Raw genomic sequence first — 22175 nt, 5'->3', positions numbered from 1 at the left:
TGGACTGGGGTGGTTGCCTCCTCTCTTCTCCCTCTCTCGTCCTCCTCCTTCTCTGCTGACACCTGGCTGGGAGGGGCCCCTGAAGAGGGTGGTGGCATCACCGCTGAGTAAGGGAGCGTTACTCACCCTGGGAGTCCCTAAGAAAGAGGGCCTGGGCAATACACGGGCATCTCCACTTCCCATGTGAATCTGGGATTTTGCTGCCCCTTACGTCCCCTCATACAGGGCACCCCTTGTCCCTTCACACATCTGCCTTGAGACTCAGTGACCTTTTGTGGGGCAGGAGCTCTAAAGGGAGGGACAAAGGGCATCAGAAAGTGGGCTTTTCACCCCTTCCTGGCCTCTGCTCAAGGGTGGGAAGGAACTCAGGACTCAGAGGCAGGAAGACAGGGGCCCCATTTGTGCTGTTGCCATGTTGCATGATAGATGGAGCTTTCTGAACCTGTTCACAGTAAGGATTAAGATTTCCAGGTCCTGGGGCACTTGGGTGGCTCAGTCATTAAGCATCTGGCTTCAGCTCAGGTCGTGATCCAGGGTCCTGGAATCGGGCCCCACATCAGGCTCCCTGCTCAGTGGGAAGCCTGCTTCTCCCTCTCCCACTTCCCCTGCTTGCGTTCCCTCTCTCACTGTGTGTGTGTGTCTCTCTCTGTCAAATAAATAAAATTAATAAAATTAAAACAAACAAAAAAAGATTTCCAGGTCCTCTTTTGGCTTTCAGAGGCTTTGCTTGTGAGAATGTGAAGGATATGGTTGTGGGTATGGACATGGAAGATCTGGGCCCACAAATGATGCATAACAACCCCCAGGCAGGGCTGTGTTGACCCCTCCTCCAACTCAGTATCCTGGGCACCCTAGAGAAGCACACCATGTCTCTTAGCTTATCCATTATGTTTGCCTTTATTAATCTTCTTTTGATCTTGGTTTCTACTGTCCCATCTTTGCCCTGGACACCCAAGGCCAAAACCTCTTTCCCTGGGTCAGGCGCCCTCCCTTCCTCCCTCCATCCTCTGGACAGGGCTCCCTTCTGGGAAAGCAGTATCCCTGCCTCAGAAAGGGTTTTTCTCCACTCCCCCCCCCCCCCCCCCGCAAAAGAGTTACCCCTTGCTCAGAATTGGCATGGCTCCGGCCTCCTCTACCTCTGTCCCACACCTCTCCAGCCTGGACTGGAGCATGTGCAGACTGCTCTTTCTGCAATTTTGAAGAAAAGAAGTGTGAGGAGTTCCCCACCCCCAACAGAACTGGGGTACTGGAGTCCTCATTAAACAGCGACTCTCCCTGCTGGTTCCTAAAGGGTAAACACGAGGAAGAAGCCAGATGCTTAAGGAAGGGGCTGGGACAGAGAGGGAGGTGTCCTACTCCCAGGCCAGCAAACAGAGCAGTAAGAATTTTTGGCCAGTAGTCCTGAGGAAGCACCCCAAGGGTTCTAGGGTAGAAGGCTCATTCAGGGGTTCCAGCCAGTACCCCTATGCCTGTCTCTGCTCAGCCTCGGTGGGCAAAATTTGGCGGCCTCGAGTTCCAGCCGGTGGCACAGCTCCAGGCGACCCCGCAGGCACCGCCGATTCCCAAGGAGGCCTCCGCTGGCGGCTTCGGTGGAAGGCTGCGCGTCTAGAGCCCGCAGTAGGCGTGGCAGGTCGCGCAGGAGGCGGTAGCGTGGCAGGTCGCGCAGGGGTGGGGGAATGTCACCCTTGGCACAGAGGCGACTGAAGTAAGCAAGCAGCAGCAGCGGGCGCGGGGCGGCGCGGAGCAGGGCGCGCAGGGGTGCGGAGTGGGGATCCCGGCCTTGGGCTGGACTGGGGCCGGCACTGCTCCACAGAAGCAGCACGGTGCCCCGCTCCTGCGCAACGCGCGCCCGTGCAGCCCACAGCCACGGCAGCGGGCCCACGCGCGCCACGCGCGTCCCCTCCCACAGGTCCACGATCACGTCGCGCCCGCCGCCCAGCGATGCCCGCAGCAGTTCAGCCAGCGCTCCCACCAGGCGCCGCTGCGCCTCCGAGTCGGCCACGTGCAGGAGCAACACCGGCCGCGCTCGGCCAGGGCCTGCGGAGGGGGCGGGAGGGAGTAGCAGGTGAAAGGGTGGGCCACTAACGGAGAGCCCAGCAACTTCCCCTCCCCTATTACACCCTGACTCTCCTTTTCCCTGCCTTGGGGCTAACTCATCGAGTGCCCCACCTGGTTCCTTATCTGCACTGGGGGTAAGTACTTAAGGCAACTTTAGCCTATAGGGTGTCATTGGGCTAATTAGATAAAAACACCCGGGAAGGGGTCAGGTCTAGGGCGCCAGGTTTGGCAGGTGCAGCGCAGGCTGGATTTCCGCCCCACCGGTCTCTTCCCAGAGACCACTAACAGTGAACCATCTGCACAGAGGGACCTTTGCTCTGCCTTAACCATTCCTGACCACTAGGGGGCCTGAGGCTCACCACTTTGGGTAGCAGAGAACTCCGCGCACCAAGAGGGCCATGGCTCTTCTGGAAGGGAGCCTAGGCAAGCGAAGGGTGGGGGGCAACTAGCTTAGGCTCTGTGCAGATGGTAATCTGAATCCTCAGGTTACCCCAGAGTGAGCTTACCTGACAGTGGACGCCGGCGGCGGATGAAGACCAGAACAATGCCCAATAGGGTGGTGAGCGCCAGCAGTGCCAGTATCAAGAGCCCCAGGTGTCTATGAGAGACTGAGTAAAGCAGAGTGAGGCCAAGCCAGGCTCCTCAGTGCCCAACCTTTTCCCAACCCCACCCCTTCTCTCCCAAGAACTCACCATCTGGACACAAGAGGTGCTTCCAGGAAAACTGAACATCTGACCTCCACACCTGAGGGCAGAGAGCACCCCACCCCTGTGAGCCAGGGTAGCCCCTTCTCCCAGGGGAAGCTGAATAGGGCAAGAGAAGGGTATAGGGAATTTCTGCAGCACAGGGTTTGTGTTTGCTCCAACTGTGGTTGGGCAGGCAACAGGTCAAGAGTGGCAACCCAAAAAATAAACTTGAAGCTGGCCAGGGCATCCAGGAGGACCAGGAGGGCAGAGGCCCTGAATGAAATAATCAGGTGCCATGGAGCTCAAGCCCACTGTCACCATGCCTGAATGATTCTTCCCAGGAGAAGGCAGAAATCAGCTTTTTAAAATATGACTTCTCCAGTATTTAAATGGTAGCAACTCATTCCAATTTCAAATACCAGGCTGGCCAAACCAAACATTTTTGCAGACTGCATTTGCCCCATGAGCTCCCTGTAGAGTAGATGCTAGGGGAGTATGTACAGAGTGAGGGCAGGACTCCTTACCAGGACACAGCTCCCTGGCTTCAGGAAGGGAATGATGAGCTCTAGTGTCACTGGGTTTGAGCCCTGAGTCTGTGGGAACAAAGAGCAGAATGTCTCCATAGTGTCAAATCTGGCTCTGTCCAGTCTGAGTCTTTGCCCACACTCTTCTTCCTTTCTACCCCCCACCCCCACCCCACAGATATCCTACCCAGGATTAAGGCCACTACTGACAAAAAAGAAGTCTCCTGGGATGCCTGGGTGGCTTATTTGGTTAAGTGTCTGCCTTTCGCTCAGGTCATGATCCCAAAGTCCTAGGATCGAGTCCCGCATCAGGCTCCTTGCTCAGAGGGGAGTCTGTTTCTCTCTCTGTCCGCTGCTCCCCCTGCTTGTGCTCTCTTTCTCTCTCTCTGACAAATTTTAGAAATCTTAAAAAAAAAAAAAAAAAAAAAGAAGTCTTCCTCCTGCTTCATTCTCAAGCATCCCACTGATTATTCCCAGAGCGGAACTGTTACGCAGATACACATTAATCAGGCAATCAGGCACTCATCAACAAACGTGCTCTGGGTGTCTACTTTGTGTCAAGCTCTGAGGAAAGAAGACACAGATGTTGTCTCTGTCCTCCAGAAGCTCATAAACCAAGGAACCTAACTATATAACCTGCCTCTCTTCTCTCACACATCTGAAGGGATGGCTTGTCCACTGGAAAGAACCTAAGTTGTGAAGTGACCACAGCTAAAACCAGGCTTAACTATTGCCTTTGTGGTTCCTAGCTGTATGATCTTTGCATAGGGATAGGTTACCTCCCTCCCTGACTCTCAGTTTCTTCATTTGTACACGAGGACTAATAATCTTTCTTTTGCTGGGTTATTGAGAGCATCCCATGGAAATATGCATGTTAACACCCCCTACAGTACATGGTGCCGGGTGAATTCCTTCAGTAGTAGTGGTTATTATTACACTGTGGACTCCTTAGGAGCAGACACTGTGTTATATACTTTTCTTGTATCTCCCAGGGCCCAGTACAGGGTAGGCACAGAGTAGGGATTCAAGAAATGCATGCTAAATTGGACAGAATTGATTGCCATCTGTATATAGGCAGAATACGGCTCCACCCTATGTTCTGGGTGTTGGTTAGGGAATTGACCAGCATCTCCATCCTTCTGGAACTCCCTCTATCTCCAACGCCCATACCACCCCTGTCCCAGACCCCATTCTTCAGCCAGCTGTCAGCACCCGCTGACACAGTGATGCTCAAATCATGGCTGAACTCAATGAAGGTGGTCTTTCCGCAGCTCACAGAAACAAATGAGTCCATGGATTTAGCTATCAATTTTAGGTTATCCCATGGGACTTGGTCTTAAATCTTAAGCATGGCTTGGTATTAAATTTTAAACATTTTCTTTTAAAGTGTAATGTTCCTCCAGGAAGCTCCCAGCTATCATTTTTTTTTCTTTTAAGATTTTATTAATTATTTGACAGAGAGAGAGGGAACACAAGCAGAGGGGTGGGAGAGGGAGAAGCAGGATTCCCGCTGAGCAGGGAGCCTGATGTGGGGCTCGATCCCAGGACCCTGGTAATATGACCTGAGCCGAAGGCAGACACCCAACAACTGAGCCACCCAGGTGCCCCAAATTTTAAACATTTGTTACCACCTGTATGCTTGCGAGCCCTCATAGAATGCAAGACAAATAAGCAAGCTACAAGTGAGTGTTTAAGAATTGGAAGGAGCTACTCATGCTTAGTCAGATTGGTGCTATGGTTTGATGGACATATATGATTGTGGTTTTTATATCAGATACACAGAAGAGAGTCTTCTTGTCAGACTGTTTCTAGTTCACATAATAAAGTTAAATCTGTCAGTAGTTCACAGTATTCTGTGAAGAGTTCCTCAGCTTCTAGGGGCTCTGCCTCCTAAGATAGGGAACATCTGCCAAGTGCCTTGTGGAGACAAACAGGGGTAGAGGACAGCTGGGTCCGAGAGAGGGCCTTGGTATAAAATGTGGCAGCAGACCGAGTGGTCAGAGGACAGCTGGATGTGGGAGCGCTGGTCTCTTGCCACTTTATCTGGGGTAAGCTCAGAAACTAAAAGGATTAGAAACTGCTCCATGAACCCTCCACTGACTGAAGAACCAGCTGAACAAAGACTGGTCAAGTAAATAAATAGCCAGATGATGTAAGTTAGAGATCTGTCTGCCTCCACTTGCTGTGCTCTGAGCAACAAGACGGTGGAGGTGGGGGGGAGAGGGTTGGAGCCCTGGCTGGGCCATACCTGGCTGATGCTGTACACAGGGGGCACCAAGCTGTCCTGCCCCAAGCTTGGGTGGCTCCAGGCAGCACTGAAGGTGGCGTGTATCCTGGAGGAGAAGTGAAGGACCAGCTGCTGGCCCTGGGTATCCATGCTCACATTCCAGGATGGGGCTGCCAGGGTGGGAAAGGGTATCATGGGAGACATTCTGTTTGCAGGAGGCGATAGGATTTGGGTTGTGGTTGTCAGAGAAGTCAGAACAGGGCTTGAGCCTGGTTTGGTCCCAGTTGGGTAAGGGTTCAGTGGTGGAAGGGCGTCCCAGCCAGGGTCACTTATCAGCTCACCCGTCTGGTGGGGGCATTCAACATGGCTGCTATTTCCAAATGAGAACTGAGAAATCCAAGAATGGTAAGTCAGCAAGCTCCAGGCACCATCCATACCCCTCCCCATCCACTGTCCCCCACGCTTGTACCTTGAAGCAAAGCTGGGGATGCAGGTCTATTCCCTCCAAGACATACCACTGTGGTAGGAGAAGAGAGTTAGTCAGGGAGCAGGGCTCTGGGCCCCAGCCCTGCCTGCTCAAGTCCAGGGGTGGGGGGTGGCCGGCTCACCCCCTCTGACTCTCGAGCCGTGGCATTGGGGAGGTCTTCACAGAGGGTATTCCAGCCCCACTTCTGGCAGAGGGAGGCCTCCAGCTTCAGTGGGCAGCGGAGGGTCAGGGCCATGATCATCTGACTGTGCTGGCTGTAGTCGGTAAAGTGCACTGACTTCCAGAAGTCTGAGCCATCTGGGCATGCGGCAGGCAGGGGCAGAGAATGAGGCCCGCTGAGGCCTGGGCCCTGCTTTGGCCTCAGCCTCGCTTTGTATCCCCATCCCTGGGGGCACCAGGGGATGACTTTATGAAGATACCCAGCACATTTGCTGGCGTGTCTAGGTGATCCTATCAATAAGCATGCCTTCTCCAGACCTTTTATGACCATTTCCACTTCGCTGTCTCATCTCCTGCCTGTGCCTCCATTCTGACCAGTTCTCTGCTGCTCCCCAAACTAAAAATCTGCAGATCTTTGCTTAGGTTCCTCTCAGAACCAGGGATGTTCCCCTCGCTACTCTCCTTTTGAAATACTGTCCCTTTTCTCAGCCCAGCTCAGGTGTCCCCTCCTGTAAGAGACCCTATAATCTGACAGACTTCATGGGCTTCTCCCTTTCCTGAGTTCATGGCCTATAGCCTAGCCCACCGTTCTAAAGGTGCCCTGGACTTTGGGCTGCTTTGCACTATCCATTTGCTGTGTTTCAGGGTCCTGTCTCTTTGATTTGGGGATGACAACATGCATACAGCATTTCAGACATCACCAGCCACTTTCACATATAATATTGAATGTAAGTCTCATCCACAGTTGGAAAGGAAGGCTGGGCAAGTATCACTAGTTTGCTGATGAAGAAATTAAGGTTCAGAGAATAAAAAGTGAGATGGGACCTCAGGACTTCAGGCCCATCCTCTTAGGACACTACCTCTTGGGTCTCCCGCTTCTGAACCTCTCACAGTGCCTAGCACCATGTTTAATACTCTGATTTGTTGGGAGGTGAATGGTAGATACACTAACCCTTTCCCGCTACCAACTCCAGGGAAAGTGCCTGCATGCCTTCTGGGGTCTTCCTCCACAACATAGGTGTGAATTGTGTGTGTGTGTATGTGTGTGGTGTTTGTGTGTGTGTAAGACACTGAGGGCTATGAATGCACATATGCAGCACTCACAGGCTTCAGGCCAGTTCTGGAAGGGACATTTTTTGCGCCTCACGGTGTCCTCTTGCAGGTAGGATACCTGGGGGGAAAATCGAACAGTCAGGAAGGGTCATAGGAACGGCTTCTCCTCTATCACTCAGACATGGAACTCCTGGCTTGACCTTGCCCTGATTCCAGCTGCCCGAGCTGGGGCGGGGCATGGAGGAGAGGAATCAGTGAAGGGTATGGGCAAGGGTCGGTGGGGTATGACCAGAGTCTAGGAGCAAGGTCACACCCGGGGAGGCTGAGTCCTCTTCTCCCTGGAGAGGAGAACCTATGCTCCCCCCAGAAAAAGGGGAAGTTCACATTCCTCCACTTTTAACTTTCCTGACTTCCCAAAGAATGCCCTGCACAGACCCCTCCCTCTGGACCACCCAAATAGGGATTGTCCACCCCAGCAGCTGCTCCCTGCCCCATGTGTCCTTCTGTACCTCCCCTTTTGCCTCCTCCTGGTCGACAAGGTCCCCTGCATTTTCTGTCTAGTCCAAAGAAGTCTTAATGCTAGGCACCTCGGCTTTGTAAGGAGCAGAGAACTGCCAGGGCAGGTTCATGATGACAAGACTTTTGAAGCCATATGGAACCTGCCAGTGGCCCCACATGATTGCTCAGAACACACAGTAAAGGTAACTGTGTGTTCCGTTACTGTGCGCTAAGGCCAGTCTGAACCTAGAAAAGCTGGGTTTAGTTGGACTGAGGTGGGACTCACCCCTCCGCCCCCCAAAATACCTCCTGTTCGGCAGGACGCTTCCGTCTCTGGCCCAGCACGTGGCTCACAGTCAAGCTGGCAACCATCTTCCCAAGCATCTCGTCAACACTCAGTCTTTTTAAGACCTGGCTCACTAAAGATACACTTGACCAACTGTGCCTCTGGGAGGCCTATAAGTGGAGCCGGGGACAACCCAGACCTTTCCTCTGCTCACCTCTATGCACAGACAGGGCAGAAAGAATTCATAAGGCAGGTCTACAGTGTGGCCTCCAGACACAATTTTCTGTTGACAAAGCAGCAAAAGGAGAGAAGAAATGCCTGAGAAAGAGTTTAGGCACCCTGGACAAGGGCAGTAAAAAGTGGAAACCTTGGCCAACACACCCTGTTTTTCCTCTTATCTAAGACTTACTTCTTCCACTGCGAAATTTCCTTTTGGGGTGGTGGGTTGTCCCTGCTCTATAGTCTATTTGATCTAGGTGTCTCAATATATGAGGTGGGAACAGGGAGGAAATAAGGAGAGGATTAAACATTTTTGGAGCCTCTGCTGTATGCCAGGGAGGGTGCTAGGTGCTAGAAGCATTAACTCAATGAACTGAACACTAGCATCACAGTGATCTTCATTTGAGAAATGAAGAGAGCTGAGGCCCTCAGAGGTACAGCTTCAGTCCCACAAATGGTACCAACCGCATACCAGGGCATCGACAGCAACTGGAGGTTGAAGGGGGATATGAGGCCCGGCCTGAGGAAATGGGGAACATCTCATTCTCTGAGGGGCAGCAGCAAAAGGAGGGAGATGGAAGGGTACCAAGAAAGATGTAACCACTTCTTGGAGGGAACTGAAAAGCCTTCTTAATGCAACCTGAATCTCGCTGAGAGTCTTCTTGCTGGGGGTATATGCTGTATTCATTTCTCTGCTGGGCATTCATGGTTGCTCCAAGTCTCTATTTGTCTTTTGCCTTCCTCTCCTCCCAGCTGACAGGGACCCCTGCACTTTCTGTCTAATCCAAAGAAGGCTTAAATGCTTGGTACTTCAGACTTGTAGGGAGGTCCTAGACAATGACTATCCCTCTCCGGGCCTCAGTCTCCCCATGTATACAATGGGGCGATCTTTTTTGCTCCAGAACTATGTGATCTGGCTTTTTGAAGGGAGACAATATTCCATACCTGCGTGTTGAAGGGACTGCTCAGCTCCTCACATTCTAGTACCCACTGGTGACAAAGACGCACGCTGACCTCAGTTCCTGGAGGAATGGTCACTTGAATAGTCCGTGCCTCAGGCAGCAAATCAAAGGAGAACTCAGGCCCTGGGGAGAAGGGGGACCCCTTGTCTCTTGGCTTGGGCACATGCACCAATACTTGGCTGCACCCATCTCTGGTCACACCCCACGCTTACCTTCATGCCTTTGTGAGCTGGGTCTGGGGAGAACTTTCAATGCCTTCGGATCTGAAGGTTGGGCTCTTTTAGTGCGCATCCCCTTGTGAGAGATGTCTGGGGAGGGGACAGCGATGTGATGACCCTTCCCAGACAGGCAACAGCCACTCAGCAGCTTCCTCTGTAGGCAGAGAACATGGTTGGCCTTGGGCCAGGAATCAGGCTTTTGTTGCTGCTTCTGGAACCTGGGGCCCCACAGGCAAGTCATTCAATCTTTAGGCCTTGGTTTCCCTAAGTGTGTAATGGACAAAACAGTCCACTTCATCACCACGCTTTCTATCTTTCGTTCACCACGTGACTAGAGTACAAAGGAGAGGAACAAAGGCTAGGAACAAAAGCGCTGTGGGGCGTAGGGCAGAGCTGGAAAAGGCAGGGGGAGTACCTGAGCAGATGCTGGCATCTTGTGTCTCCTACAGAACTGGAACTTACATGACTTTTTGTATTTCTGCACCAGGAGGTGGAACCAGCCCCCCTGGAGGCCTGTGCAGGAAAGGACATATTTACTATCCAACCCTTCACTGCCCCTCTGCTGCCTGGAAATGTGGCCTGATTTTAGATAGTAAGTCATTTCAAATCATGGAGGGTAATTGTATCAAGCTTTTTTAGTCCTGAAAGTTATGAAATAGTCAAAAAGGATTAATTTCTTAAGTAGATAAAAAGTCATACACACATATATATGTGTATATATATATATATATATATGTGCAAAAATATCCATTGTAGCATTATTTAAAACAGTGAAAAATTAGAAACTGAATTCTTAAGTGGTGTTTGGGCATTTAGTAAGTGCTGGGCACTGAACTAGCCAATGAAAATACAGAGAATAAGAAAGATCTTACTTTTCAAATAGAAGGTAGTACTAGTAAATTCGCAGAACTAGAACAATTTAATCTCAAGCATTGGTACCCGTGGAAAGGAGAAACACCTTCACAAAATGATACAACTGAGCCTTAAGCATCAGCTGTGGCATGCTATTTTAGGATGACCTATCTCTATGGAGGTTGACAATAGGAGAGACATGATTAGTCCCACCTTCCTCAGCCTGGGCACCCCCAAACACCCTAATTCACATCTCCACTGAGAACAGCCCAAAGGGCTCTCTCTCATACCTGGAGGATCGGACACCAGATGCAGGCACAAATCACGGCAGAGCCAGAGCTGAGCACACTCAGGCCTTGGGGACACAGCAAGGGCCAGCTGGGTATGGCCAGGAATATGGGCAGACCTTCCTGGTAAAGATAAAAAGTAAATCACACGGTAGGGTCCCGAGCAGCCCCTCCTGCCTCAGACAAGGTGGACTGGAGGCTGAGATGTGCAGCTTTGGGCAATTTATGGACTTCTCTCTAAGCCTCAGCTTCCTCGTTCATAAAGTAGGACTGTTGTCAAGATCAGGTGAGATAACGTGTGGGAAAATGATCCATAAACCAGATACTATTAGATATGAAAGATCGTTGTTTTGGCACTGACAGGAGGGAGGGAATAGTTAAGGTGAGTGCCTAGAGGTTATCCTGCGTCTCTCCTTTAATCCTCCCACAGCTCAGGGGCAGCGGCTTTCATCCTACAATCATTTCTACCACCCTTCTCTAGCCCTCAGAAACTGCCCCTCAGAAACAGGGAGTCAGAGGGGCTAAAGGCACTGCCTGTGGCCACATGTGAAGTATGTGGTGGAATTGCAATGCAAATCCAGGCTTGCCTTGATTCTAAATCCTGTGTTTTCTCCTTGATACACTAACTTCCCAAGTTGGGAGACAAAAATTTGAATGGAAAGCTCCCTAGGGATCTGGAACAAAAGGGACACAGAAGAGAAGCAGGGCAGGGAATGAGACTCACCAGTGGGAGTGTCTTCCTGAAGACAAGTGCCCAGCAGGGGCAAGAAAGAAGAGAAGAATTATTAGTAGGGATTCCTATGGTGGGCCAGGGGAGCATTCTCCCTGGGGTCTTTGACTCAAATCACCTAATTCCAAGGCCCATATCCCAATAGCCCATCCATTCTGGCTCTTGTCTTCCCAGCTCAATCCTGCCCAGGTCCTCAGCACTCCAGAACCTTGGCTACCCCTGCAAGACATATAGAGGACACACTGGGGCTGCAAGCAAGGCCTAGGGACTTGGGAGACATGAGAGGACAGGCAGAAAAGTGGGGAACTTTACCAGCCTGTGGCAGGGAGAAGTCCCTACTGGGCAGCCGCAGCATTACCTTACCATGTGGGAGGCCAGCAGACAGTGCGTGCTCCAGCGGGGCAGGTAGGGGCAGCCAATCCTGGCGGAGGCAGAGAGCCCAATGAACAGCAGGAGGAGAAGCAGGAGTGGAGCTGCCAATCTGGGGCTCCCCATGGGCTTCCGTGGGGTCAGAGCACCCAGACCATGGCTGCACAGTCTGAAGGTGGGCAGCAGGCCCTTGCTGTGCAGCCCCAGGGAGTGCAGGGAGCCAGAGTCTTCGCCCCTGCCAGCCCCTGCCCCGCCCTGCCCCAAAGCTCCTCCTCGATCCTAGATCCTAACCAGCCAGCCAGACCACATTCCTTCTCCTAGCGGAGGGACAGAAGGACAGTTGCTGCAACCCCCCTGCCACCCCCTCGCCCCCAGAAAACCCTACTGCTCCCCTGGAGGGCAAGGGGCTCCTGCTCTGGCAGAGAAATAACAGGAAAGAGGCCAGCGCAGGGTTAAGGGGATGGAGGGCTGTCCCCACTTCTTAACCCCTCCTACTCCTGCAACACCCTGCAGATTTGACTCACCCACTAATGCTCTTGGACTTGGAGCTGACTTGGAGATGTGCTTTATCCCCTCACTTAGAGAATTAACAACTATTAAGCACTATTCTGCAATAGGGTCTGGAGACAGAGGTGACTGAGGCACCATTTAGAGTTGAACAGAACAACAGTCACTGTAGGATGCACGTGAACCTCACATGCCCCCATATACATACTACTCCCCACCTAGCTGACCCTCAACACTATATAGCCCAGCTTTCTCTCCCCAGCCAGCTCTTCTGGACAAAGGGCTCCATGCCAAAGGGGTCTCCAGTTTCAAGGATCCTCTAATCAGTACAGTCTGCTCAGGAAGCCCCAGAGCGCATAGCTGAGCCCTGGAGCCCAAGGAGCAGGCCCCACGCACTGACCTGGTTTCCTGTGGTTTCCGATGCTGACGAGGCTCCAGGCTTTGTGGGGACCCTGCCCATCATCCCACAGCTTCCTCCTGCTCATGGAGCATTTGAGCTGCTTCAGTCCTTAACTTGGTGACACACATAGAAAGCAAGTTTGGGGCACACCGAAGGGATCAAGTCATCTTGATATTGTTATTGTCCCTCTGCACCTTTCAGCAGCCTGATCCTAGCCTCCTTGCAGCCAATTCTAGGTCCACTGTCTGAAGACCCATCCGACCCATAATCCTAAAAATACGCTCAAGCTTTTGAGTTTTGCCTATACTTTACGTTCTCCAATGCCTAGCCATTGATTTTAAGAAATAGGTGGTTTTGTAATTGAATAACTCAATAATGATACATTTCATTTAAGCAGCAGTTTACCTGCTTCACATTTTACAAGCACTTCCGTATTTGATCTACCTAATCATCTCATGAGACAGGTAAGTGCGAATTATTTTCATTTCGTAAAGAGAGAAATAGGGAAAGAGAAAGAAGAGTGATTCCATCAAAGGGCTCTAGACCAGGGAGCTCCAATTTGCCACTTCTCATAATTCATTCCTCTTTCTACCAGCCTATGGTTTCTCTTCCCACTGCCTCATCTCCTTCTACTCTTGGAGACCCAAAAGGGTTTGCCTGGCACAGTCCTGGGTTTTGGCCTAGGAACCCATCACTGCAAAAACAGATCAGTAAGATACGAAGGAAGCCAAGGGTGGGGTGGCCATATTAAAGATAGGTTAGGGAGTTCTTCCCCCCAATTTTTACCTAGCTTACAGTGGTTTAGATCTATATAAATAATGCATTTTCCAATGCTGAGGGCATGAAGTGAGAAGCTTGGTTCCATTCTAAAATACTTCTATTTTTTCTTTTCTTTTTTTTAAAGATTTCATCCTTCTCTTTGAGAGAGAGAGGGAGAGGGAAAGAGGGGAGAGAGCACAAGCAGGGGTGAAGGGGCAGAGGGAGAGGGACCAGGCTCCACACTGAGCAGGGAGCCAGCATGGGGCTCAATCCCAGGACCCTGGGATCATGACCCAAGCCAAAGGCAGATGCTTAACCAACTGCGCCACCCAGGCATCCCTAGAATACTTCTATTTCTTGACCTCTTATATTTTCTGATCTATCATAGTGAAAATATTTCCTTAATTGCTCCCTGACCCTGAGGCTAAGATATGGTAGGAGAAGAAGAAAAGAAGTAAAAGGACCCACATTCACACATACAAAAGAAAAAAAAAATAGAAAGGGAAGAAAATGACAGCATAGAAAAAGAAAAAGAATTAAGGTGGGGAAGAAAGGGGGAAAGAACAGAGAAAAGAAGGTTGTGTTTTATTTATTGTCTTGCTGGTTTGCCTATTGATTGTGGAGCCTAAAAAAAGATTTAGGGTAGGGAGCACTGCAGGCAAACTCAAGCACATCTAGTGAAGAGTAGGGAATCAGTTCAAGATTTGCTAAATTCTTACTATCAGACTCGAGGCCATATGATTTGCCTACATTATCTCATTTTATTAGTACTACAACCCTTGAAGTCTTTTTAAACCATTTTATAGACTTGAACACACTAGGAAGATTAAGTAACTTGTCCAAGCACAAAAATGGAGATCTGGGTCTCACCACCATGTCTTTCTGCCAGAATATACTGCTTGGGAAGATCTGTGAGAAGTTAAGGTGTTTATGGGCTCTGGGATCCACAGAATTACTAGATTTAGCAGTGCAATGTAGTTGGTAGGGTTAACAGTATGAAGGAAGAATTTGGAATAGTTGGAAAGAACAAAGGGAAAGTAGGTCTTATGACAGTGAGTTAGTGGTTCAGACTTCCAGACTAGTAGGGATTGTTTGGCAAGAGTCAACAGGGGAGGAGTAACTGTGGCTGGAATTCAAGGTAGCCAACTGGAGTAAAAGCCAACTGCAGCACAGAGGCCCTGTCTTCTTAGAAGACGGCTGAAGCCTGTCTTACCTGTGGTTTGTGTCTAAATGAGCTAACCCAGACTTCATGCTCTAATAACCTTTACTTGGGGACTAACCCAGGAGCCAGGAAATTGTGGCAGGCCCCTGCACATGCTCAGATAGAGAGCACACTGTGGGGGCCTTGGACAGCTGTTTTTCTTGAGCCTTCCCCCTTACATGGACTCTGGTCAGACCACGCACCAGCATCTCCAGGCTCTTTCTATAATGGCTGATTCTGAAAGTCTCTTGGGGCAACAGCGCCTACTGTTAGGGCACCTTAGGCAGGAAGGGCCAACGCATTAGACCAGTGTAAACCAAGAATGGATGGGTGTTCCTTCCTTACTTCTGCTCTCCCAGAAGGGATCAACCTCCAGAATTCCAAGGCAAGAGATTATGCTTAAGAGATAGGGACTCCCAGGGGTGCCTGGGTGGCTCAGTGGGTTAAAGCCTCTGCCTTCGGCTCAGGTCATGATCCTAGGGTCCTGGGATTGAGCCCCACATCGGACTCTCTGCTCAGCGGGGAGACTGCTTCCCCCCCCCCCCCCCTCTCTGCCTGCCTCTCTACCTACTTGTGACCTCTGTCAAATAAATAAAATCTTAAAAAAAAATCAGAGATCTTGCTCAAGGCAAAAGGCAGAATTCCAACCTAAGTCAGTCTAGGATAAGAAGCTGTATTCATTCCACTATGCCACACTGTCTTTCTCATAGACTAGATGCTCTCTTAAGGGTCCCTCCAATGCCTATAGCCTAGATCTGCAAACATGAGGAAATAGCCATTTCTCCCATTTATATAGTGTTACATAATTCACAAAGCACCTTCGTAATTCTTCGCCTTATTTGATCTTCAAAACAGTCCTGTGAAATAGGCAGGGTTGATTTTAGCCATATGATTAGGTGTGCTGGTACTCGAACCCATCTTCTACCATCCAAATACAGTGCTCTTCCCACTAAATCAAGATTTCATTCAAAGGAGATCTTGTTTGCTACAACCATGAGGCAGGAGAAAAATGATTTGAAAAGCAGAACCCCAATAACCCAAAAAGTAGAAAATGAAAATAAACCAAATGGCTTTCTTTTTCATTGACAGTAATTTCCATAATGGGTCTTTTTTTTTTTTTAAGATTTTATTTATTTATTTGACAGACAGAGATCACAAGTAGGCAGAGAAGCAGGCAGAGAGAGAGGAGGAAGCAGGCTCCCTGCTAGCTGAGAGCCCGATGCGGGGCTCAATCCCAGGACCCTGGGAACCGAAGGCAGAGGCTTTAACCCATTGAGCCACCCAGGTGCCCCCCATAATGGGTCTTTAAAAGCACTCTAAGTCTGTGAAGTATCATTCCAATTATCAAAGAAAAGTTTAACTTAAAATTTTTTTAATTTGCATCCCAATTCTTTAAAAATTAGCAATCTGTGCCTGGTGCACATAATTCCATTACTCACACATTTCCATCTCCTTTCCTTTGCTCTTCAAATTCTATGCCTGCCTCAGTCTAATTCTTTCCTCTGTGCAATATATATTGTCTTCAGTCTACAGTAGCACAAGTTATTTCATTCAGTAGAGCACACACTATGTTTAAGTACTGAGCAAGGGGTGAGGAAAAGACATATAGACAAATAACTCTGTCCATAAGAGGTAAAATAAAAATGCCACACAGATTCAAAGAAAGAACTTCTTTTTTTAAATATTTTATTTATTTACTTGACAGAGATCATAAGTAGGCAGAGAGAGAGGAAGGGAAGCATGCTCCCTGCTTCAAAGAGAGCCTGATGCAGGGCTCGATCCCAGGACCCCGGGATCATGACCTGAGCAGAAGGCAGAGGCTTTAACCCACTGAGCCACCCAGGCGCCCCCAAAGAAAGAACTCTTATTCTTTGAAGCAACCAGAAGGCTCCTAAATTACCATATAAACTGAATCCTGAACGATAAGTAATAAAGGCATATTAAGGTCTAAAAGGGGAATTTTTCAACAGACTGGGAAAATATGAAAGCGATATGGGGATTCATGAGGTTCTACTGATGAGTCTGAGAGTATTGGGAGATAATGTAAGACTGGTGTACTGAAGTCACACCTCGAAAACACCTGAGAGAAAGGTATTTTGGCAGTTCAAAAAACAATAGCATATAGTAATTGACTTGTGCTATTTGTATCTCAATTCTATTTGTATCCCACAGATCTAGAACTGTGCTTTTGGTATACTCAATTGCAAACAGGGATACAGGAAGAGGTATGGGTAGGAGGTAGAAGACAAGGAGTTAAGTTTGGGACACATGGAGCTTGAGAGGATAGTCAGGACACGTGGAGGAAGAGGTTTGGCAGTGTTAAATACGAACAGCATCTAAGAATGACTGAATATATACTTAATGTTTATAGAATAAAAGGACTAAAAAAAAAATGACTAGAACTCTGGAGAGGGCAGAGGTCTACAAATAGAGATCTGGACAGCATCCAGAGACAATAAAGTCAAGCGGACAAGACCAAAGGGACATGCATCTTTCCTGCAGTACATATTTACTATGTCAGACTTTTAGGTATGAAAACGGCCTTTAGTTCACAGACGTCTTTCCCACTTCCATTTTTAATTCATCTGCTCCACACTATTAGATACTGAGTTTATAAGCTGTTTCACATGTATACCATCTTTTACCCAGACTACAGGCAGGGATACCTTAAAATTATTTGGATACCGTATTATTAGACACATAAAGGACAACGTGTTAACCCTGAATGATAAACATGAATATCCTACCAAAAGAAGAGGCCATAACCCAAGCAGGATAATTGAGAATGGGCCATTTTACAGGTGGGGAGATTAAATGTTTGGCCAATGGTAGTTTCTGTCAATCAGATGCAGGGCTCCCACTATGACTTAAGTTTCCCTGCGGCCAGTTCACTTTTCTACTGCTACTTCCAGTTTTCGTGGGAAACTTCTAGCTACCTCCTGTGTCTACAGCCACTCAAGCAACATACCTGTCACAGTTTATCAAATTCCAACACAAGGCAGAGGGTGGACAAGACAGTTTTAACTTTATTGAAGCTCTTTTTAATTAAAATTCTTTGTAGTAGAGACCACAGCCTGCAGGGGGGAGCCTCCCAAATGTTTCCTGCCCCACCACCTACAGTCTGGAGTAGAATTTGATTTATTCCCTATCTCTTTCAGTCTTGATGGCTAAGGGGTAATGGATGCAAGCAGAAAGAATGACCAAGAGGAGGCAAGGATGAGGCTTTGTCTTGAAAAACCCTGAAGGGCCTCAACTTCAACCAGTTGAAGTCGGCTTTATAGTTGTTGATCATCCAGTTCCAGCCAACCAGGAATAAATTAAATATAGTTTTGTCACCTCAGCTATAGCAACAGGAGGGGCTTTCCAGAACGTGGGCCTAGTTTGCACCAGCTGCCAAAATCACCAACAATTTCAGAACAGCTCCTCTACCTTCTCACTTGGCTCAATGGGAGGCCCAGGCTTCACCCCACAGGAACAGGCAGGCTTCATTTACGCTTCTTCTCCTGTGTGCTGGTGAACCAAGAGTCTAGGAGCTTCTTGCTGTAGTACAACTGCCAGGCATGTACTTGAACCGCCAGCACCAACACCAGATACATGACAGAGACAGCAGAAAAGCCAAAGAGAAAGCGGTAAGCTTTTCCATGGCGGTAGAGTTGCTGTGCAGCGGGGAACATCTCCATGCTGCCATAAATGAGAGGAGCTATGGAAAAGAGCCCCATGCTGATCATGGAGAGCACCAGGTAGCTAATGTTGTTGCGAGGGAAGGAGAGGAGGCCCAAAAGAGAGGGCACAATGCTCAGCAAATAGGGGTATTCCCACTGATAAGGCATGGCCACCTGATCATGTGACAATAGCCTAAGGTGTCCCACACTCATCTTGGCAACCAGCAGCAGCCATATGACCAGATGCACGTAGATCAGCTTCTTGATTTCATACTTGAGGGTCACACTGTGGGACAGAGCAGAGGAAGAGGTACCTTTCATTCAAATTTTCTGACCAACTATATGCCAAGCAATTATACTGGACACTGGGATACAAACGTGAGTAAGATATAGTCCCTGCCTGGATTCTTGGGGACAAGGAACAAAAATAAAAAATAAAGGGTGTCTGAGTGACTCAGTCAGTTAAACATCTGACTCTTGATTTCAGCTCAGGTCTTGATCTCAGGGTTGTGAGCTTAAGCCCCACGCTGGGTCCATGCTAGGTGTGGTGTCTACTTTAAAAAAGAAAAAGAGGGACGCCTGGGTGGCTCAGTTGGTTGGACGACTGCCTTCGGCTCAGGTCATGATCCTGGATTCCTGGGATCGAGTCCCGCATCGGGCTCCCAGCTCCACGGGGAGTCTGCTTCTCCCTCTGACCTTCTCCTCGCTCATGCTCTCTCTCGCTGTCTCTCTCTCAAATAAATAAATAAAATATTTAAAAAAAAAAAAAAAAAAAGAAAAAACAAAGCGGGAAAAAGAAAAAATAATTGGGAAAATGAACTGGAAGAACTCTAGTAAATATATGTTGCCAGATATATGAGATCCCAGGAAGGAGTAATCAATTCAGCTTAGGATGGGATGTCTGAGGTTATCTAGAGGACAGTGATATTTGAGATAGGCTCTGAAGGGTGGCTGCAGCAGGGATTCCCATCAGAGGTAATAGCATGCAGTCAAAAAGACATAAGCACTGTGTTCCAGGAAAGCAGATAGTGTGGCAGGAATATTTTACAGTGGGAAGGGGAAGAGCAGTATATGAAGCTGCAAGGCGTGAGTCAGATTATAGGCAAAAGAGTAACTCAGAGCTGTGTTTAGAGAGTTGACTTTGACTGCACCATTAGAATATAGCCTAGAGAAAGGAGATACTGGCAGCAAGGAAATAAACTCAGGCTGCCCGTATTTCCCCAGCTAAAATAGATGTTACAGCCAAAGCAAGCACATATATTTCTCTTATTATTCTAATTCTCTCAGGTCCTCAATGTATTCTCCTCACCCCTGAGGGCAGTTTCTGCTCTGGACAGTTATCAAAACACTTGCTTGGACTGTCAAATCCTCTTAGTCTGGGGTCTAAGGATAAGAATGAGAAGAAGGTCCAAAGAGCTTGTCTTTCTTCAAAACTCTGGAAACATGTGGAAAACATTCTGGGAGAGTTTGATGGGTTTAGGAAAAGAAAATCTTTTTTTCCAAAAATTTTATTTTAAAAATATTCATTATAGAAAACGTGGAAAGGTAAGGGGGAAAAAGTCAGTCACCTGTAGACTTCATGATCCATGAAGGCAGGGACCAGCTTTTGTCTTTTTTAAAGAAACTTTTTTTTTTTTTTTTTTTAAGGTGTAACATGCATACAAAGACCAGGTCTGTTTTGCTTACTATTATATCCTCAGTGCCTAGCACAATGCCCGATGGGTAGAAACTCAATAAATACTTGTCCGACGAATAAACGAAGGTGGAAATAACCCTTACAAGGAAGTGTTCCTAAAAATTCCCCGTAGGCGAGGAAAGGATGGGCTTTATCGTCCACATTCTCCAAAACGACCCGAAATACAAAGCTACCATGTATTGGGCAGGCTCTTTACACGAATTACTACCTCACTAATTCTTCACCAAAACCTAAATAATGGATTGTTTTTTCCCTTCACAGATGAGGAAAGTGGGTTTTAATTAAAAACTGGGTTTCCGAGGTCATAGCGAGGCCAGCATCGCTCCGGACTCTGGAGCCTAGAAGGCAGGGACTGGACCCTTCCAGGAACAGGGCGGATCACCGGGTGGCGAAGGGGCTTCCCAAAATTGGGGACAGGCCCTGGGCCGTCACGGGAGGAGATGCGTGAGGGCCGGCTGGGGTGGGTAAGCCCCTGAGGACCGGCCGGTGCCGCTTTCCAGGCCCTCCGGGCTCTGGCTGGGGAGAAGGCCTCCGTGCTCCTCGCCTCACTTCATACCTCATCTGGTAGTGCATGGCGACGCGTTCCCGGTGCTGAAAGTCGCTGCCGTCGGTACCGGCCGCTCGCGGGCCTGCCCGAGATGCCATTATCCCTGCCCAGAACCCCAGATCCCCGCACGCCGACCCACCACCGGGACTACCGGGCCAGCTGCCCGCACACGCCGCCTCAGCTTGCTACCCTAACAGTCGCGCGGTTCTGAGGACAACTTCCGGCCTCTCTGTCTCCGGAGGACCGACTCTGTGGTCACGCCCTCGCGCACGCGCACGCTCACGCTCTCGCGGCCCCGCCGCGGCTTCCCTTTCCCGCTTGACTGCCCAAGGAATTAGTCCTCGTGGATGGCATCTTTTTGCCTTCTGCCTGGACCGTATCTCTTAGAGTGTTGAGTACTTTTACCTTCTTAAACTTTAAGAGTTTAAGACACCGCAGTCCCCACTTCACAGATGGGGAAGTGATACTTAAAAAGGGTTCTGTAACTCCCAATAGGACACCTGATTGACACAGTCTCAAAATATCTCCCCATGGATTACTTACTTAATCATTGCAAAGAGAAAATAGTAACTTTACAGTGAAGAAACCTGGGGAACACCCCCTTAACGAAGTAATCAAAGTTAACTTGATCAGTAATGAGACAAACTGACATCTCCCGTCTTCTGTTACACTGAGGACACAGCATCACTTCTGTGATATTTCTGCCAAAAACATTCAACCTGAATCTAATCATGAAGCAATGATAGATAAATTGAAGGACATTCTATAAGATAACTAGACTATATTTTTTTAATATGTCAAGGCTATGGGGGTGCTGGGTGGCTCAGTTAGCAGTGTCTTGACTGTTCTTAGCCACTAAGATCTTGGTCTCAGGGTAGATAGGTCAAGCCCTGTGATGCCTCCAGGCTTGGTGTAGAGCCTATTTAAAAAATAAAAATGTCAAAGCTATGAAAGAAAAAAAAATTATGGGGAACCTGGGTGGCTCAGTTAAGCATCTGCCTTTGGCTTGGTTATGATCCCGGAGTACAGGGATTGAGTCCTACTTAGCTAGGAGTCTGCTTCTCCCTCTCCGGCCCCTCCCCGAATTTATGCGCAGGTTCTCACTCTCTCTCAAATAAATAAACAAAATCTTTTTTAAAAAGAAAAGAAAGTTGTGGTTTTTTTTAAAGATTTTATTTATTTATTTGACAGACAGAGATCACAAGTAGGCAGAGAGGCAGGCAGAGAGAGAGGGGGAAGCAGGCTCCCCACTGAGCAGAGAACCTGATGTGGGGCTTGATCCCAGGATCCTGAGACCATGACCTGAGCTGAAGGCAGAGGCTTTAACCCACTGAGCCACCCAGGTGCCCCAAAAATTATATTTCTTAAATAATAAGACTTGAAAGTCGAAATGACCATTTGATCCAAGAGCTGCAGAATGAATGTTGTGTTAGTAGGCATGAAAACAACCTTATTCTCATTATACATCTCCAAGAGAGCTCTTGGGTGACCAGGTACATTGTCAATGAGCAGTAACATTTTGAAAGGAATCTTTTTTTTTTTTTTTTTAAAGCGGTACTTCTCAACAGTGGGCTTAAAATATTCAGTAAACCACATTATAAACAGACATGCTGTCATCCAAGATTTACTGTTCCATGTATAGAGCATAGTCAGAATAGATTTAGTATAACTTTTAAGGGCCCTGGGACTTTCCGAATGGCAAAAAAGCACTGGCTTCAACTGCAAGTCACCAGCTGCACTCTTCTCTAACAAGAGAGTCAGTCTGTCCTGTGAAGCTTTGAAGTCAGG

At 48.6% G+C, this 22175-nt stretch overlaps 2 protein-coding genes across 15 annotated transcripts; both read right to left on the bottom strand.

Moving 5' to 3' along the window:
- Positions 1 to 10: 10 nt before the first annotated feature.
- IL17RE (interleukin 17 receptor E) lies at positions 11 to 12631 on the bottom strand. 14 transcript variants are annotated; one of them, XM_059390282.1, is made up of 21 exons: positions 12523 to 12630; positions 11610 to 11667; positions 11365 to 11465; positions 11241 to 11256; positions 10520 to 10635; positions 9793 to 9890; positions 9372 to 9555; positions 9143 to 9282; positions 8193 to 8261; positions 7246 to 7312; positions 6104 to 6279; positions 5965 to 6012; positions 5837 to 5882; positions 5517 to 5665; positions 3269 to 3337; positions 2751 to 2802; positions 2565 to 2666; positions 2418 to 2477; positions 1462 to 2037; positions 1099 to 1188; positions 11 to 538 (listed from the first exon to the last, which is right to left on the bottom strand). In XM_059390282.1, exons 1-20 carry the CDS (start codon positions 12605 to 12607, stop codon positions 1133 to 1135), a joined length of 2268 nt encoding a protein of 755 aa, XP_059246265.1. In that variant the 5' UTR covers positions 12608 to 12630; the 3' UTR covers positions 11 to 538; positions 1099 to 1132. The 14 variants fall into 14 exon arrangements, with proteins under 14 accessions (XP_059246265.1, XP_059246267.1, XP_059246272.1 ...); XM_059390284.1 differs by having other exon boundaries at positions 9372 to 9531; XM_059390289.1 differs by lacking the exon at positions 12523 to 12630 and adding an exon at positions 12140 to 12320 and having other exon boundaries at positions 11605 to 11667.
- Positions 12632 to 17483: 4852 nt separating this feature from the next.
- Positions 17484 to 20614, bottom strand: JAGN1 (jagunal homolog 1). Its single transcript, XM_059387893.1, has 2 exons — positions 20397 to 20614; positions 17484 to 18430 (listed from the first exon to the last, which is right to left on the bottom strand). Exons 1-2 carry the CDS (start codon positions 20483 to 20485, stop codon positions 17968 to 17970), a joined length of 552 nt encoding a protein of 183 aa, XP_059243876.1. The 5' UTR covers positions 20486 to 20614; the 3' UTR covers positions 17484 to 17967.
- Positions 20615 to 22175: the final 1561 nt, after the last annotated feature.

The sequence above is a fragment of the Mustela nigripes genome, chromosome 2, assembly GCF_022355385.1.
Source record: "Mustela nigripes isolate SB6536 chromosome 2, MUSNIG.SB6536, whole genome shotgun sequence".
NCBI lineage: Eukaryota > Metazoa > Chordata > Mammalia > Carnivora > Mustelidae > Mustela > Mustela nigripes.
Note: the sequence above shows the minus strand (reverse complement) of the source record. Positions and strands in the feature narration are given on the sequence as shown.

Bases quoted from the DNA above. Each gene is read 5' to 3' on its own strand.
- IL17RE (XM_059390282.1), bottom strand. From the start codon at position 12,607: ATGAGCAGGAGGAAGCTGTGGGATGATGGGCAGGGTCCCCACAAAGCC. The intron at 9,556-9,792 runs GTACTCCCCCTG...TCCTGGCCCAAG, and splicing joins AGATGCCAGCATCTGCTCAG to GCCAACCATGTTCTCTGCCT. The intron at 8,262-9,142 runs GTATGGAATATT...CTTTGTCAACAG, and splicing joins GCAGTCCCTTCAACACGCAG to AAAATTGTGTCTGGAGGCCA.
- JAGN1 (XM_059387893.1), bottom strand. From the start codon at position 20,485: ATGGCATCTCGGGCAGGCCCGCGAGCGGCCGGTACCGACGGCAGCGAC. The intron at 18,431-20,396 runs GTATGAAGTGAG...TCTGTCCCACAG, and splicing joins GCCATGCACTACCAGATGAG to TGTGACCCTCAAGTATGAAA.